Source organism: Octopus sinensis, linkage group LG1, assembly GCF_006345805.1.
Source record: "Octopus sinensis linkage group LG1, ASM634580v1, whole genome shotgun sequence".
Classification (NCBI taxonomy): Eukaryota; Metazoa; Mollusca; class Cephalopoda; order Octopoda; family Octopodidae; genus Octopus; species Octopus sinensis.
In genome coordinates, this window is record NC_042997.1 from 202,983,187 (window position 1) to 202,997,450 (window position 14,264).

Sequence of the window (14,264 nt, forward strand, 5' to 3'; positions counted from 1 at the left end):
GTAGCTGATGTTTGGAAGATAAATTAACATGGGATTTTGATGGACATTTTCAACCCTTTAGCATTTAAACTAGGCATATGTGACCCAAGTATTCTACCCGTTTCATACTGGTCAGATCCAGTCTCTCACACCTACCTACCTACAATATATCATTCTGAAAATAAACAATCACATCATCAAAATCTCAAAACTATAAGATAATGCATGATTAATTCAAAATTTATGTGAATAAACAAGCATTACATTTGACTGAGTAGTCTGCATGCTAGAGAGTTAATTTAACTTAAGAGCAAAATGTTTGATTCATAAAATTAGGGACAGTCTTGAGCAGGCTGATAGCAAAAGGGTTAATTATAAACTTCTTAGCTTAGAGGTTGGTGATAATCATAAGTTCAAACTTTTGTAGCAGCATGGAAGAATGCATGTGATAAATATAACAGTAATTTTTTCAAGGGGCAAGCTGGCAGAAATGTTAGCATGCCAGACGAAATGCGTAGTGGTTTTTCGTCTGTCCTTACGCTATGAGTTCAAATTCTGCTGAGGTTGACTTTGCCTTTCATCCTTTCGGAGTCAATAAATTAAGTACCAGTTGCAATATTGGGGTCAATGTAATCAACCCCCCCCCACAATAAAAACTTTCGGGCCTTGTACCTGGAGTAGAATAAAAAAGAAAAACAAAGAAAAAAATAACTGTAATTTTAAAAAAAATTATTGTTTTAAAAAACTTTTAAATTTTGTTTTTTTGGTTGTTTATATATGAAGATTAGGTCATTTTGCTATTTTGAGTTTTTAGCAATGAGCATTGTCCTGTATTTCACATTGATTATAGTTATATAATGATATGTATTTGGAATATCTGTAACGGTCTTTACATTTTGAATTTGTTCTACTTCCTACTTTAAAGCATTTTGGTATTGACCTATTTCATACACCATGTGTATATTTCTGCTAGAATATATTTAGGTTATTCAAGTCATGGAAACTCTTAGCTGAATATGTCTGTGTGTGTGTGTGTGTGTGTGTGTGTGTGTGTGTGTGTATTGATGGTTTCAGTTTTTTTTTGTTTTTTTTTCTGTAAAATCTGAAAGGAAATATTCTATTGATTAACGTTACATATGAGCGTCTGTCTCCTATTAATATAAATATTATGAAATAGACACTCATTCTACCAAGGTCAGCTTTACCTTTCATCCTTTCAGGGTCAATAAAGTAAGTACCAGTTGAGTACTGGAATTGATGTAACCAACTTAACTGCTCCCTGAAGTTGCTGGCCTTGTGCTAAAATATAAACTAATATTTCTTTCTCATATTAGTTTAAATTTTGGCACAAGGCCACCAACTTCAGGGAGCAGGTAAGTTGATTACATCAATTCCAGTACTCAACTGGTACTTACTTTATTGACCCTGAAAGGATGAATGGTAAAGCTGACCTCGGTAGAATGAGTGTCTATTTCATATTGATAATTATGTGAAGCTGTGTAGATTTTAAAAATTTGCAAGCATTCTTTCTGTATAATGAAATTTGCATGATAATAATCATGCGTACCTGTTGTAGGTAAACTTTAATTTCAAATTCCAATAATTTTTTTGTTAGTAAAAATGTGGAAATATGAAAATAATGTTTCTTGTCTTTTATACTTTGACAATTCATTCAAGTTAGGAATACACACACATGCACACACGCGCGCACACTCACACACACGGTGTTTGGGCTGAAAAGAAAACAATATCCAATCCAAAAATAAAAGTATTTTAGAAAATCAAAAAATAGCAACTGGCTTATGGCTGGGAGTTGACAGTTTTACTCACAGTAGCCGCACCCAGCTTCCACCACGAGCTCAAGAAATCTCTGGAATCTGGCACACATGTCTCTACTGTGTCCCTGGGAAGATCTTTTAACATGTGCTTGATCTTCGTCATCAGCTCAGTCTTGGTATTACAGGCAGAGCAGTTAGTGTCTTTTTTTACTGTACTCCACATGTAGTAATCCATGGGATCACAACTGGGGTGAATTAGGAGGCCAGAAATTGGGGCTGGTGAATTTGTAGAAATTCTTTGATAACCACTTCTGGCTCTTTCCGGAAGTTTGGTGAAGAGCCGAATCCTGCTGCTACACATATAGCCTTCCAGCAACAACCCTTTCCAGCTGGGGATTGACCACAGTCTCTAGCAGCTTCAGATATTTGTCTGAATTGAGCCAAAGGCCCTGTCCAACGATGTGGGGTGTGGACATAGAACACTTGCTGCACCACTTCCTGCTGGCCATGGCTTTGCAGTTTCCATTGCAGCTGTCCATGTTGCATTTTACAGTCTTTACAGCAGTCATGGATGTTGGGATTTTGATACCTGGTGCAAATCATCATTTTACCAGTAGCTCTTCTTTAATCTTTATGCTCTCCAATATGATTGACTATTCACTAATACAACAAGCTGTTCATGAAAAAGCTTTAACCCAAACACCCTGTATGTATGTATGTATGGATGTATGGATGGATGGATGGATGGAAAGGTAAAAGTTTTTATTTTTCATTCACCTCGAAATTGCTCTTAAATGTGGTTTTGGTCGTTTTGACTGCTACTTCTAGCATGTAAGGCTGCCTGTTATGGGTCACCTCTTTTGTGTTTAAACGTACTCACACACACACACAAACACGCATATATATAATTATGCTTATTATTTTAAAGCAAATAAATCAACAGACTGGGAAGACTTGCGTGCTAGCTTATTAACCAGGGCTGTTTAAATTAACCATCATTTAACGTCTGCTTTAGACAGCTTGACTGGAACTGGTAAACCAGGGAGCTACATCAGGTTCCAGTCTGAATTTGGCTTGGGTATATATTTTTTTTTTCTTTTTTTTCTCTAGTTTAAGCTCAGAGCTGCAGCCATGCTGATGCACCGCCGTTTATATATATTATATTTATATATGTATATATATCATCTTTATTTAACACCTGCCTTCCATGTATATGTAAATGAATGATAAAAATAAAATCTGTGGTAATAGCTAATTTAAAGTATTATTTTCATAATTATATACACCAACAAACTTTTCAGTATGAAGCTTTTAGTTATTTTTATCATTTCTTTTACTTATCTATCTATATTATACATATACTTTAATACCATGTCCACACTCAGAATACTACACACATGACTTCATCATCATCGTTGTTTAACATTCGCTTTCCATGCTAGCATGGGTTGGACGATTTGACTGAGGGCTGGTGAACCAGATGGCTGCACCAGGCTCCAATCTTGATCTGGCAGAGTTTCTACAGCTGGATGCCCTTCCTAACACCAACCACTCCGAGAGTGTAGTGGGTGCTTTTACGTGCCACCGGCATGGGGGCCAGTCAGGCGGTAGTGGCAACGACCTCGCTCGAATCTTTTTACACATGCCACCACCACAGGTGCCAGTAAGGCGACACTGGTAATGATCACACTCAAATGGTGCCTTTTACATGCCACTGGCATGGAAGCCAGTTAGCTACTCTGGCAACAATCATGCTCGGATGGTGCACTTAGCACCCTACTAGTATGGGGCACAAATGAAAGCTTAATCATTGTGATTTATTTAGTTTTATATATTGATATTCTTAGCCACTTCTTGCTAAGCTGCTAATTCTTCAGTGGTGCTATTTAATTGAAATCAATTAGTACAGTGCTGCTATTGTTTTAATTTATTTTTTTAAAATTTCAATGTATCTTTTATTCTATGATTTAAAGGTCTACAAATATTGTCCTTTTCAAATTATTTCAGAAGCAAACTTTAAAATATTCCATACTGTAGAAGAAATTGTTGCTCAGCAGTAAACTTAAATTTAATTTACCATTGTTTTGACTCATTTGCATTTTTATTTTTGGGGAAACTGTGTAGAATGTGAACAGAAGCTAAAGACTTTATTTTTATCCCCTATATCATTATCATCATCACCATCATCTTCACATGTCACAAGTTCTATGCTGGAGTTGGTTTGATGGTTTAACAGCTATTGTAGTCCTTGCTTGTTCAGTTCATTTTTTATTATTCCTTGGTCATGTATGGTATCAAGATATGTAAAGGTTTGTGTTTTGTAGTTTGTTTTTATGTTGATAGAAGAGAGATTGAAGATGTATATTGGGAAAAGTATAGTTGGTAATGGATCTTGTGTATTGCTTGCGTTCTTCACAAGTAATACAGAATGTTCTTAAATGTTTTACCAGCCATAGAATAAGGTTAATGATCTCTTAAAATTAGTTCTACATTATAGCTTTGATTTTCTCTTCAGTTCCAAATAAGTTTAATCTATACTGGCTTCTAATTCTACATCACATGTTCATGGGACAATGTAAGTTACTAGAATTATTGAAGGCAATATAGTGGTTGCATGGATAACATATTGAATTACTTACTCACAGGGCATGGGTTCAAGATCCACTTCTGATGTTGCATAATGCTTTTGTTCATAGCACATTTGTTTTGGTCTGTTTCACTGGAAAAACTACCTATCACTCCCATTTCATGATGAGATGCTTATACATTAGATGTTCTCAGCCAAAATGTTCATATTTGCAGAAACAACCAAAACATGATAGCATGAAAAACAGGATGTAAATGAGGTAATATTTCTAAGAATCTCCATTTGCTCCACTGCCAAATTTTTCCCTTTCCAAGAATTAGTATCTAGCTTTCCTTTGTACTATACCTTTTCTTCATTTCTTCTATTACAACTAATTCCATCCCAGTTCTACAAAGAATAATGTGCTGAACTACATAACTTCTGTTCAACACTATATGAAGCAATACCTAAATGTAATTTTTCCATATTATTAGCCATAGCTTTACACATGAAATACTTTTTTTAAGTTTACAGTACACTTTGTTTCAGTCAGCTTGGTTTCTGATTGTTATCATTTGTCCTGTTCCTGGTTATGTACATAGTACCAGACTAGGTTCCAACTAGAAACTCTTGTTTAGGAACTAATGTTAACAATGCTCTTATCCCCTAATCCATTGACACACTTTTCACCTTATCCCTTGTGGACAAGAGCATTATTAATATTAGTCTCAAAGGTGCTTTATTCGAATGAAGCCTGTTATTGTACACATTTAGAAATAAAACATTTAGTTATAGAGATTAAACCAATTAAAACTAGATTTAAAGGATGCAAAAATATTTTATATGAAGCAATTTGTAGAAAACTTGCTTAAAAAAAAAACAACTTTTAATTAATTTATTCAGATAAATTTTTTTCTCATTATTTCTTGTTTTATTCTTCAAAATTTACCATTAGACTTCATATTACAATTAGGAATTTTTATTTTATAGGCTCAATGAAATAATTTTACTTGAGTTTCTTCACGAAATAATGGGTTCCTATACAGTACTTCTCGTAGTGATTTCTTAGACTTCATAAATATAATCAAGGCTAAATTTTGCTTTTACTATTATATTTTGAAGGCAGAGAAGTACCAAGCAAAGGCTTTGAAGTACTTAGCTATGTCCCTTTATGTGCTGGGGTCAAATCCTGCCAACAAACTTTGACCTTTATCTTTTTGGTCAAAACCTAGATCAATTCAATTAACATCATCCTTCCTTCCAAATTCAAGGCCTTTGTGCCAGACTTGAAGCACCATAATTGTAAGATATTCTCATTTATTATCCTCAGTCCTTTATAAACTGAATTATTTTCGTGTGTTGAACACTGTGTCTAGTGTCTCCAACTTATCTAGCTGTCTTAACAACATGATATAATGGTTGATGTAAAGTAGCAGTGGTAATGGGGGTATCTGTCTTTAAAATAAATGAAAACAAATCTTCAAACTGAAAAATTCTGTCTGCAACTAGAAATTATTCTGATTTTCTTTACTTTTTCTTTTTTTAAATTCACTCTACATATTCCAAATTATCTGTACCATAATGTCCTCAAAACTGGAAATCTCTTCAATTTTCTGACTGAAAGTCTCATAGTTTCTGTAGAGGAAATATTTTTTTTCTTTTATTGAAAAAGACAGTGTCTAGCACAATCAGCTACTTCATTTTCCATGTTTCTGTCCTTCCTACTGTCTTTCTCTTCAACAAGGATTTCTCTAAGCATTATTTAAAATAATGTTCTATTTGTCATGCAGATCACTTTACACACTCCTGTTCAACCGTTGTCTTCATATCTTTATCTTATTTCTCTCTTTCTCTCTCTCTCTCAACATTTCTCATTCCCTTTCTCTTTTTATTCCTTTCTTTCATTTCCTTCTCCTTTCTGGCTGTTTGCCTGGCCTCTTTTTTAATGGGTCAGATTTTCTTTTCTGGTGTCGTTAAAAAAATAAAATCAATTTAAATGATTATCGAAATTAATTAGAGAGTTGAATCCTGCAAACAGTATAAATGAGAATTTACTCCAGTAAATTATTTTATTGTATGTTTTTATTTTGTAAAAATATATAATTTAAAGTAATTTGCTCAGTGAAAGAACTTTTCTATTTTCTTATTTATGATGGGTAATACACATTAGCTTTTAATTGTGACGAACTTGTATTTAATTTATTATCAGCAGAAACAAGACAATGAAAATATCTAGTATAAGAGAAAAGAAAAGAATTATTCTAAAATTATGGTGTTCTCAATAAAAATATCTTTTGCATGAATTTGAAAATTGTTTTTTTTTTTTTGTTTCTGTAACTGTGCCATTCCTATAAAATTACATGGCATTGATATTTTTGACACTGTTCATGTACAATTGTTTGTTTATTCTTATATATTAAAAAAAAAAGAGAAATTCTGTGCTGCAAAGAACAGTAGATTGATTTCATTGTAATGTAGATAAATGTCTGCTCATCATCTTATGTAAATTGATACACCAATTTGTTTGTTTTTATATTGGACAACTCAAACATCACAAAATGTATTTTTGTTAACCTATAATACAGCCAATTTTGTCTTCCAGTTTCTATTAATATATATTGTTTTTCTCAGCAATAATAATAACTAGGATGAAGTTGAGTATTTCAGGATTGTATTTTAGTAAAAACCATAACAAAATCAGCAACTTCATACTAAAGGTTACAGACACTCAGATATGGCCTGAAATAGGTACATTCTGCTATTTTGATGACATTATTGGCACTGTAGTATAAATCTTAACATTAGCAGCCTCATGTTAAAGCTTATGAACACTCAAATGTCTGCTGGAAGTAGGAATATTCTGTTATGTAGATGACATAATTGGCACTAGACCTGAAGTAATTAGTAATATATTGACTAAAGTTATAGGGAAGATGAGAAGATTTTGGTAACAAAGGGGTTATCAGACAATATGAGAAATATGTTAAAAATGTATTCAGTATGGCAGTAAAGTATGTTTAATGGGGACACTGCAGTGGTTTGAAAGGACTGAGTTGTTTAATCCCAGGTTGAGCCTTTGTTTTTAATGACTCCATCAGTGGGGGGAAAGGGCAATAAATATGACTGTTTTAAGGGCCTCCAAAGATGATAGAAGGAAGGTAGGAAATTGTCTTTAAACTGGAAACCTGACTAGATTACTTGCAGCAGAGTAACCTCCACTAAAAGTATCCAAAGGCGCAGGTGGTAGTGAACAGGGCTATAATCAAAGGCATTCCATCTGAGACCATCCTCCCTTTTGCTGTATCTAGAACTACATTGCTCAATCTAATTTGAGGGGAATTTGCTATTTCTTGATTTGTCTAATGATTGTGTCTATTGTTATTGAAGGAGAGATTGACATGACCCCACTGGAGAAAGTTTTTGAGGTCTCTGTTCATAAAGTCAGTGCAAGTTTGGTGTGAAGTGTCTTGGCTGCATGTGGATGGTACTTTGGTGTGAAAAGGGAAGAAGAGTGAGTGTTGTTGGAGTTGATGGGAAGTAGGTCAGTGATGTGAGGGACAGAACTGAGTCTTGGGGCACATCAGATTAGATAGAGTATTGATCAAAGAGAGAGAGATAGAGAGAGAGAGAGAGCTCCATTAGTAGTGGTGTGATTGACATGTAGCTGTCAATCCAAGAGATGATGGAACTGATATTTTACATGTTGCTAGATTTGCGTGCCAGACATGGCAAAATAATGCTTTGCTAATACTTTAATAGTCAGGTACCTTCCTGACTATTTGCAGCCCTTTCATATGGCATCTGGTCTCCAGTTACATGATATACCCAAAATACTTTATCAATCTACTGCCACTCAGCCTTCTTAAAAAAGTGAATATTGCACATTTACTTTCAGTTCATTTCTTGAAACCAATGAGAATGTAGGGGATTTGCTTGATCTGCTAGAAATAACAGTTTTAGCATTAAATCACACCATACCATCTTTACGAAGGAAAGACACTGCTCTGAGCATTTTACTTTGAGGACATGATAGCAGTACTCCATTATAGGTTTCACCTAATGAGGTGTAAGGGTAGGGAAGTATTTACTACCCTTGAAGATGCAGGCTAGATTTTATGAAGCTTTGGCGATGCTACTGGTGTGTGCCTGTTGAAAGAAATCCTCAGCCATGGTAAGACCCAAAACTGTTACTTATAGTGACATTAAAGGTTCTAGTTTTGCACTGTTTATGTTTAGATTTGGTAAGCTGTAAAATTAGTATAGTTTAGCATTGTCCACTCTAGTACCTCCTAATAGCCACATATATGTGGACAGAACTCTGGCTGTGCAGACAATAGTCTTAGGATATTGCATTTGATGCAGTGTATGGTTGGTTTGAGTAAATTGGTTTGAAGTTAGGCTAAAGGATGACATACCGAAGCTGTGTATAGTGAAATGTTTTGTTCCTCTTTAGATCTGCTTCATCAAAATTCATATTGACTATTCAACAATAGTAACAACAACAGCAGCAGCAGTAGTACAAGTTAAAGTAGGTGCATTTGTATCAGATGAAATACAGAAGAAAATGGATGGAATAATCTGTTGTCTGGAGTAATTACAAAGAATAGATAGAAAACAACATTTTGAAATAAATAGCATTAAATCTTATTTGAAAGAGACAATTATTGAGGCTGCTTAGAGGACTGATGAATAATTATTTTAGAAATAAATTTAATTAGTTGAGGAATGATTGTCATTAGAAGAAAACTTGTTGAAGGAGAGAGAGAGAGAGAAGATAGATGATACTGTAAATTTATTACATTAGTCCTACCAGTGAAAATACTCTGTTCATTTGTTTCTTTTGCACAGTGTTAGTTTTATCCATGTTAGCATGGCTTAAACGAGAGATAAATGCAGGAAGATTTTTATAGCTCAATGTTCTTCCTATCACCAACTCTTTCCTATTTTACAAGTAAGGGATTTAAAAAAATTTATTCTAGAGGAATCTAAAAGCACAGAGCTCACAGATGATTTATTGACAAGAAATGTTAACAGATGTCGCTGGTTGCAGCCTAGCCACAAATGGTGATGTTGCCATCTGTGACTGTAGCTCAGCACAGACAGTAGAAATGATAGATGCTCATGGATGCTCAAGTACATTTGTGCATATTCATTACTTTCATTTTCACTCCACTAAATTCCCTGACAGAGCATTTGTCAGCTTTGAGCTTTGGTAGAAGATATTTTCCCAAGGAGTTGTGCAGTGAGAAATAACCTCTTAGCCACGCAGTGTTTATGTAATGTGTGATAATTAACCTCTCTCCTTATATTTTTGGTTTGTGTTTTATATACTTGAAAGTAAATTTAGTTATTTGCATGTGTATTCTTAAAAAAAAAATTAAGCAGGTCTGGCTGTGTGGTTAAGAAACTTGCTTCTCAACCATGTGGTCTTTTGTTCAGTTACTCTGTGCAGCATCTGTGCAAGTGTCTTTTGCTATAGGCCCTGGTTGACCCTGTGAGCGGATTTGGTAGATGGAAACTGAAAGAATTCAGCGTGTATGTGCTTGATATCACATGATGATTGTAAACAAGCATCACTGTCATACAAGTGATGTTCATTTCTAGTCTTCTGTGAAAACATGTCTGGCTATGGAAAAATATTGCCTGGCTTGAAAATGTGTAAGGGTTGGTTACAGGAAGAGCATCTGAACATAAAATCTGCCTCAATAAATTCTATGCAACTCATGCAAGCATGGAAAAAATGTGAGCATTAGAACTATGACGATAATGATCTGTTTGTACACTTCCTTCTTTATAACAATATACATAGTTTGCTTCCAGGTCAGTCTTTCTGGAAAACACTATCTTTTACTAATGTCTATACCTTGCACCCTCTTTCTCTCTCACCATCTTACTAATCTCTGTTATTCAGATTACATCCTCTATTTTAATGTGGAATCAACTCACTTCATTTGTTTCTCCCTTTGATACACATACAATAATGACTTACATTTAAAATTACTTTTATTTATGTGTTGTAGATGCCAGGATCAAAATAAGTATAATAGACAAAATAAGTACTTGTTAAACATTGGGGGTTGATTTTAAATACCAATATACTTAAAGGCAGTAGCCTAACATGGCCACAGCTTCTTTGACTAAAACCAGTAAAAGAATATGATTCACTAAATAACATTGCTTCAAACTGTAAATTGATATGTCAGCCACATAACAATAGTTACTGTATGGGGCTGTTATGGACATGTATGTTTTTCCTCTTTTATGATTAATTTAAATAGTGTAATAAAATATAATCTTCACATTTATAATTTGAATATAGTCCAGTATTTTCTCCTTTTTCGTTTGTCATATTTTTAAAATCAAAATAAGAATTTAGCTGCAATGTAGATTCACTTATTTTAACCACATTCTTCTCAGCTAATGCCATCCTATACAATGGCTTGCCATAAGTATGTTGATGTGAATTATATGCAGTAGACTATCCTATTGCAATTTTACTTTTCACTGTTAGCCTGGTTGGCAAGCTAAGAGTGGTGGTATTCTGTCACTTGCCCTAAATAATGGGATGGTGGAAAGAAGTATTTTCTTACATGTCAGGATTGATTAGTAATTTCCAGTTTTGATTCAGCAAGGAGGAAAAATTACATTGTTATTCTTTCTTTTTTTCTTTTCTCTTAGAATTAATTTGAATTATATAATTATCTAAAAAATAATTACATTATGTTTAGAAAAACTATTCTCGAATGAAGGTTATTTATATTTCAGTGTTACACGTTTGTTTCTTCTATATTCTGTAATTCAAATATAGAAAAGTTCAGACTTTCCCATCCAGTTGAAGATATTTATAGAAACAAATTTTATTCCACTTTGTGGAAGAAAGCTCACAATAGTTTCTGAAGCATTGATATTATTTTATAATTTCTAATAATTTTAGTTACAAGATATCTAATAATTTTTATCTGTATATTTGCTCACCCTAATCTTAATACTACTAATCTCATGTTTGTTTATCTTTTCAGAGTGACAGTTGTCCCAGTTCAATTGGTTGTAGCTCCTCCACTCACCACTTGTCTTCATCTTCCCAGAACGTGCCATTACTCAATGGGGATCATTCCAAAAATGACATTTGCTCTGTGCGAAAAGAAGCAACCTTGCCTCGATTATCAGCCTATCCTGTTGTCCCAAGAACCACAGGTATGCAGTTTGAATTTTCTTATTTTTTGCTTTTCAGATGCAGGCATGGCTGTGGGCTGAAGAAGCTCACTTTGCAACCTTGTGGTTATGGGTTCGTTCCTACTATGCAGCACCTTGGGCAGGTGTCTTCTACTACAGCCACAAGCCAACCAATGCTTTGTGAGTAAATTTGGTAGACAGAAACTGTGCAGAAGCTTATTGTGTTTGTGTGTGTGTGTGTGTGGTGTGTGTGTGTGTGTGAGAGAGAGAGAGAGATTGTTTGTCCCCACTACTGCTTCACAACCTGTGTTGTTTGTTTACACTCCCATAACTTAGTGGTTCAGGAAAAGATATTGATAGAATAAGTGTAAGGCTTAAAAAAAAAGAAATGAAAAGCACTGGTGTTCAATTTGTTCCATTAAGCCCTTCAATGCAGTGCCCCAGTGTGGCAGACTGAAACAAGTAAAAAATAAGATTTAAAAAGGTGTACCAACTCTTAGGAATAAGTCATTTAGATACAAATATCATCTCGTCTGTTGTTATTTAGCCCAATTCAGACTTGATCAACTCGACATATTATTGAAGGCATTTCGTCCACAAGTCTCTCTGTTTTTATCAGGCATAGTATATCTTGGACTACATGTCTAATGTCCTTTTTTTTTTATTATTGCATACTATAGAGAGATTTAGCTGCTATTTCAAGCAATTTAAACACCTACATAAAGACTTTCTTGTTGGTTCTCACTAGCCAGAACACTGTAGTTTCTTATGTAATCATTACAGTGAATATGGTATAAAGTTTAGTATTATGCTAACATTATCTCTCTAATAATAGCAATGTAAGGTGCAGGCATGGCTGTGTAGTTGAGAGCCTTGCTTCCCAGTTATGTGGTCTTGGATTCAGTCCCACAGCATGGCACCTTGGGCAAGTCTCTTCTACTGTAACCCCAGGCCCACCAAAGCCCTGTGAGTAGATTTGGTAGATGGAAACTAAAAGGAAGCTTATTGTGTGTGTGTGTGCTCTTGTCTACTAAATATCACATAATGGTTATTAATGAGCATTACCATCAAGCAAGGAAGGTTGGTCATTTTTCAGTCTGCCACGAAAAACATGTCTCGCTCTGGGAAAATATTATCTTGCTTGAAAACAGGTGGTGGTTGGCAGCAGGAAGGGCATCCAACAGCAGAAAATATGCCTCAACAAATTCCATCTAACTCATGCAAGCATAGAAAAGTGTATGTTAAAATGTGATGATGACACTGATGATGTAACTTAAATAAAAGAATTGGTAAATTAATTTAGTTCTTCAAGAACTTGTCACCAATCATGCAATGTTTAAATTTTGATGATATGAAGCTCATTTTGCAATTAATAGGTAATGTTTGTCAGGTATATATTATTTAGCCAAATGTTGTTTAGAAGTGATTTGATTAAGAACTTAAATAAAATTTAAAAAAAACTTGGATTGATAATATATAGGAAAAAAATGTTGTTTTGTTTTTTGCACAATTTTTGGTGTGAGGTATTGTATTGGAACAGATATTGTTGTATCTTGGGAGGCTCCTTATTCTAATAATAAACACACATGGGTTCTATATTACTTTTATCATTATTTGTCAACTAAACCATTTAATTGAGTGATTAATCATTTGGTCAGTCCATCAACCGGCTTCATCAGAGTCCTTTCTTTGCTGTTCGTGACTTCGTCATTGACAAGCCCTCTCTACCATTCACACAAATATGCATATGCATGGACTTCTTTCAGTTTCCATTTACCAAATTCCCTCACAAGGCATTTGTTGGCCTAGGGCCATAATGAGCTATGCAGTGGGATTGAACTTAAATCTATATGGTTAAGAAGCAAATGTAGGATGAGGTTGTGAATGACAATGAAAGGACTGTGATGAACCTGACTGAATGATTAATTAAATCACCAATTAATCAATTGGTTAACTAGTTGACTAATAATAAAAGAAATGAAATAGAGCCAGGGTATGTTTATTATTGGTACAATGCCCCCCCCCCCGGGGGTACAACACAAAAAAGTCTTGTTAATTTGTCTGTAAAATCCATGTGGAATTATTGACAAATATCACTTGCAAAATTTCATTTTCCAATATATTTTAATGGTGTAAGCTTGGCTGTGCAGTGAAGAAGTTCACTTTTCAATCATGTGAATTTGGGTTCAGTCCCACAGCATAACCCTGGGCCTACTAATGTGATAGATGGAAACCGAAAGAAGCCTGTTATATATATATTATGTGTGCGCGTGTGTGTGCAAGTACACATATATGAGCATGCCTAGATGCATGTTTGTGTGAATGCTTACAAAACTACACTAAGCTACAGCTATGGATAGTGACTTCTGTTTCAGCTATAATTTGTGACATCATCCTTTGTAATTGCACTGCAACTGATGATATTTGCTGACATCATTTCCTGTTAACAAATCATCTGCTAGCTCTGTTTTATTTGTTTTTTTTCTCAAACAAAATATCCCTTATTTTGGGTGAGGGTTGGCAACAGGAAGTGCATCCAGCTGTAAAAATCCTGCCTCAAATTTACTTCTATATGAGTCATGCTCGCATGGAAAAACAGATGTTAAATGGATGATTTTTAAAGTAGTAAATCATTTTACTTTTTAAGATTTTGCCTTTTGCACAACATAATACAGAAATTCCTGCTGCTTTAAAAGAATTCCTGAAGCTTTAATTTGTAGAAGATGGTTAGGATATTAGAAGACAGCACTGAATAAAGTTGAATGCAG

General features: G+C 34.4%; 1 protein-coding gene across 3 annotated transcripts in view; it reads left to right on the forward strand.

Moving 5' to 3' along the window:
* Positions 1–14,264, forward strand: part of LOC115210248 (cyclin-dependent kinase 14) — a 183,642-nt gene that overhangs the window by 132,324 nt on the left and 37,054 nt on the right. For all 3 annotated transcript variants that reach the window (XM_029778733.2, XM_029778727.2, XM_036508349.1), the window contains exon 4: positions 11,343–11,517. In XM_029778733.2, coding sequence (XP_029634593.1) covers positions 11,343–11,517 — 175 coding nt within the window. The remainder of the gene's footprint in view (positions 1–11,342; positions 11,518–14,264) is intronic.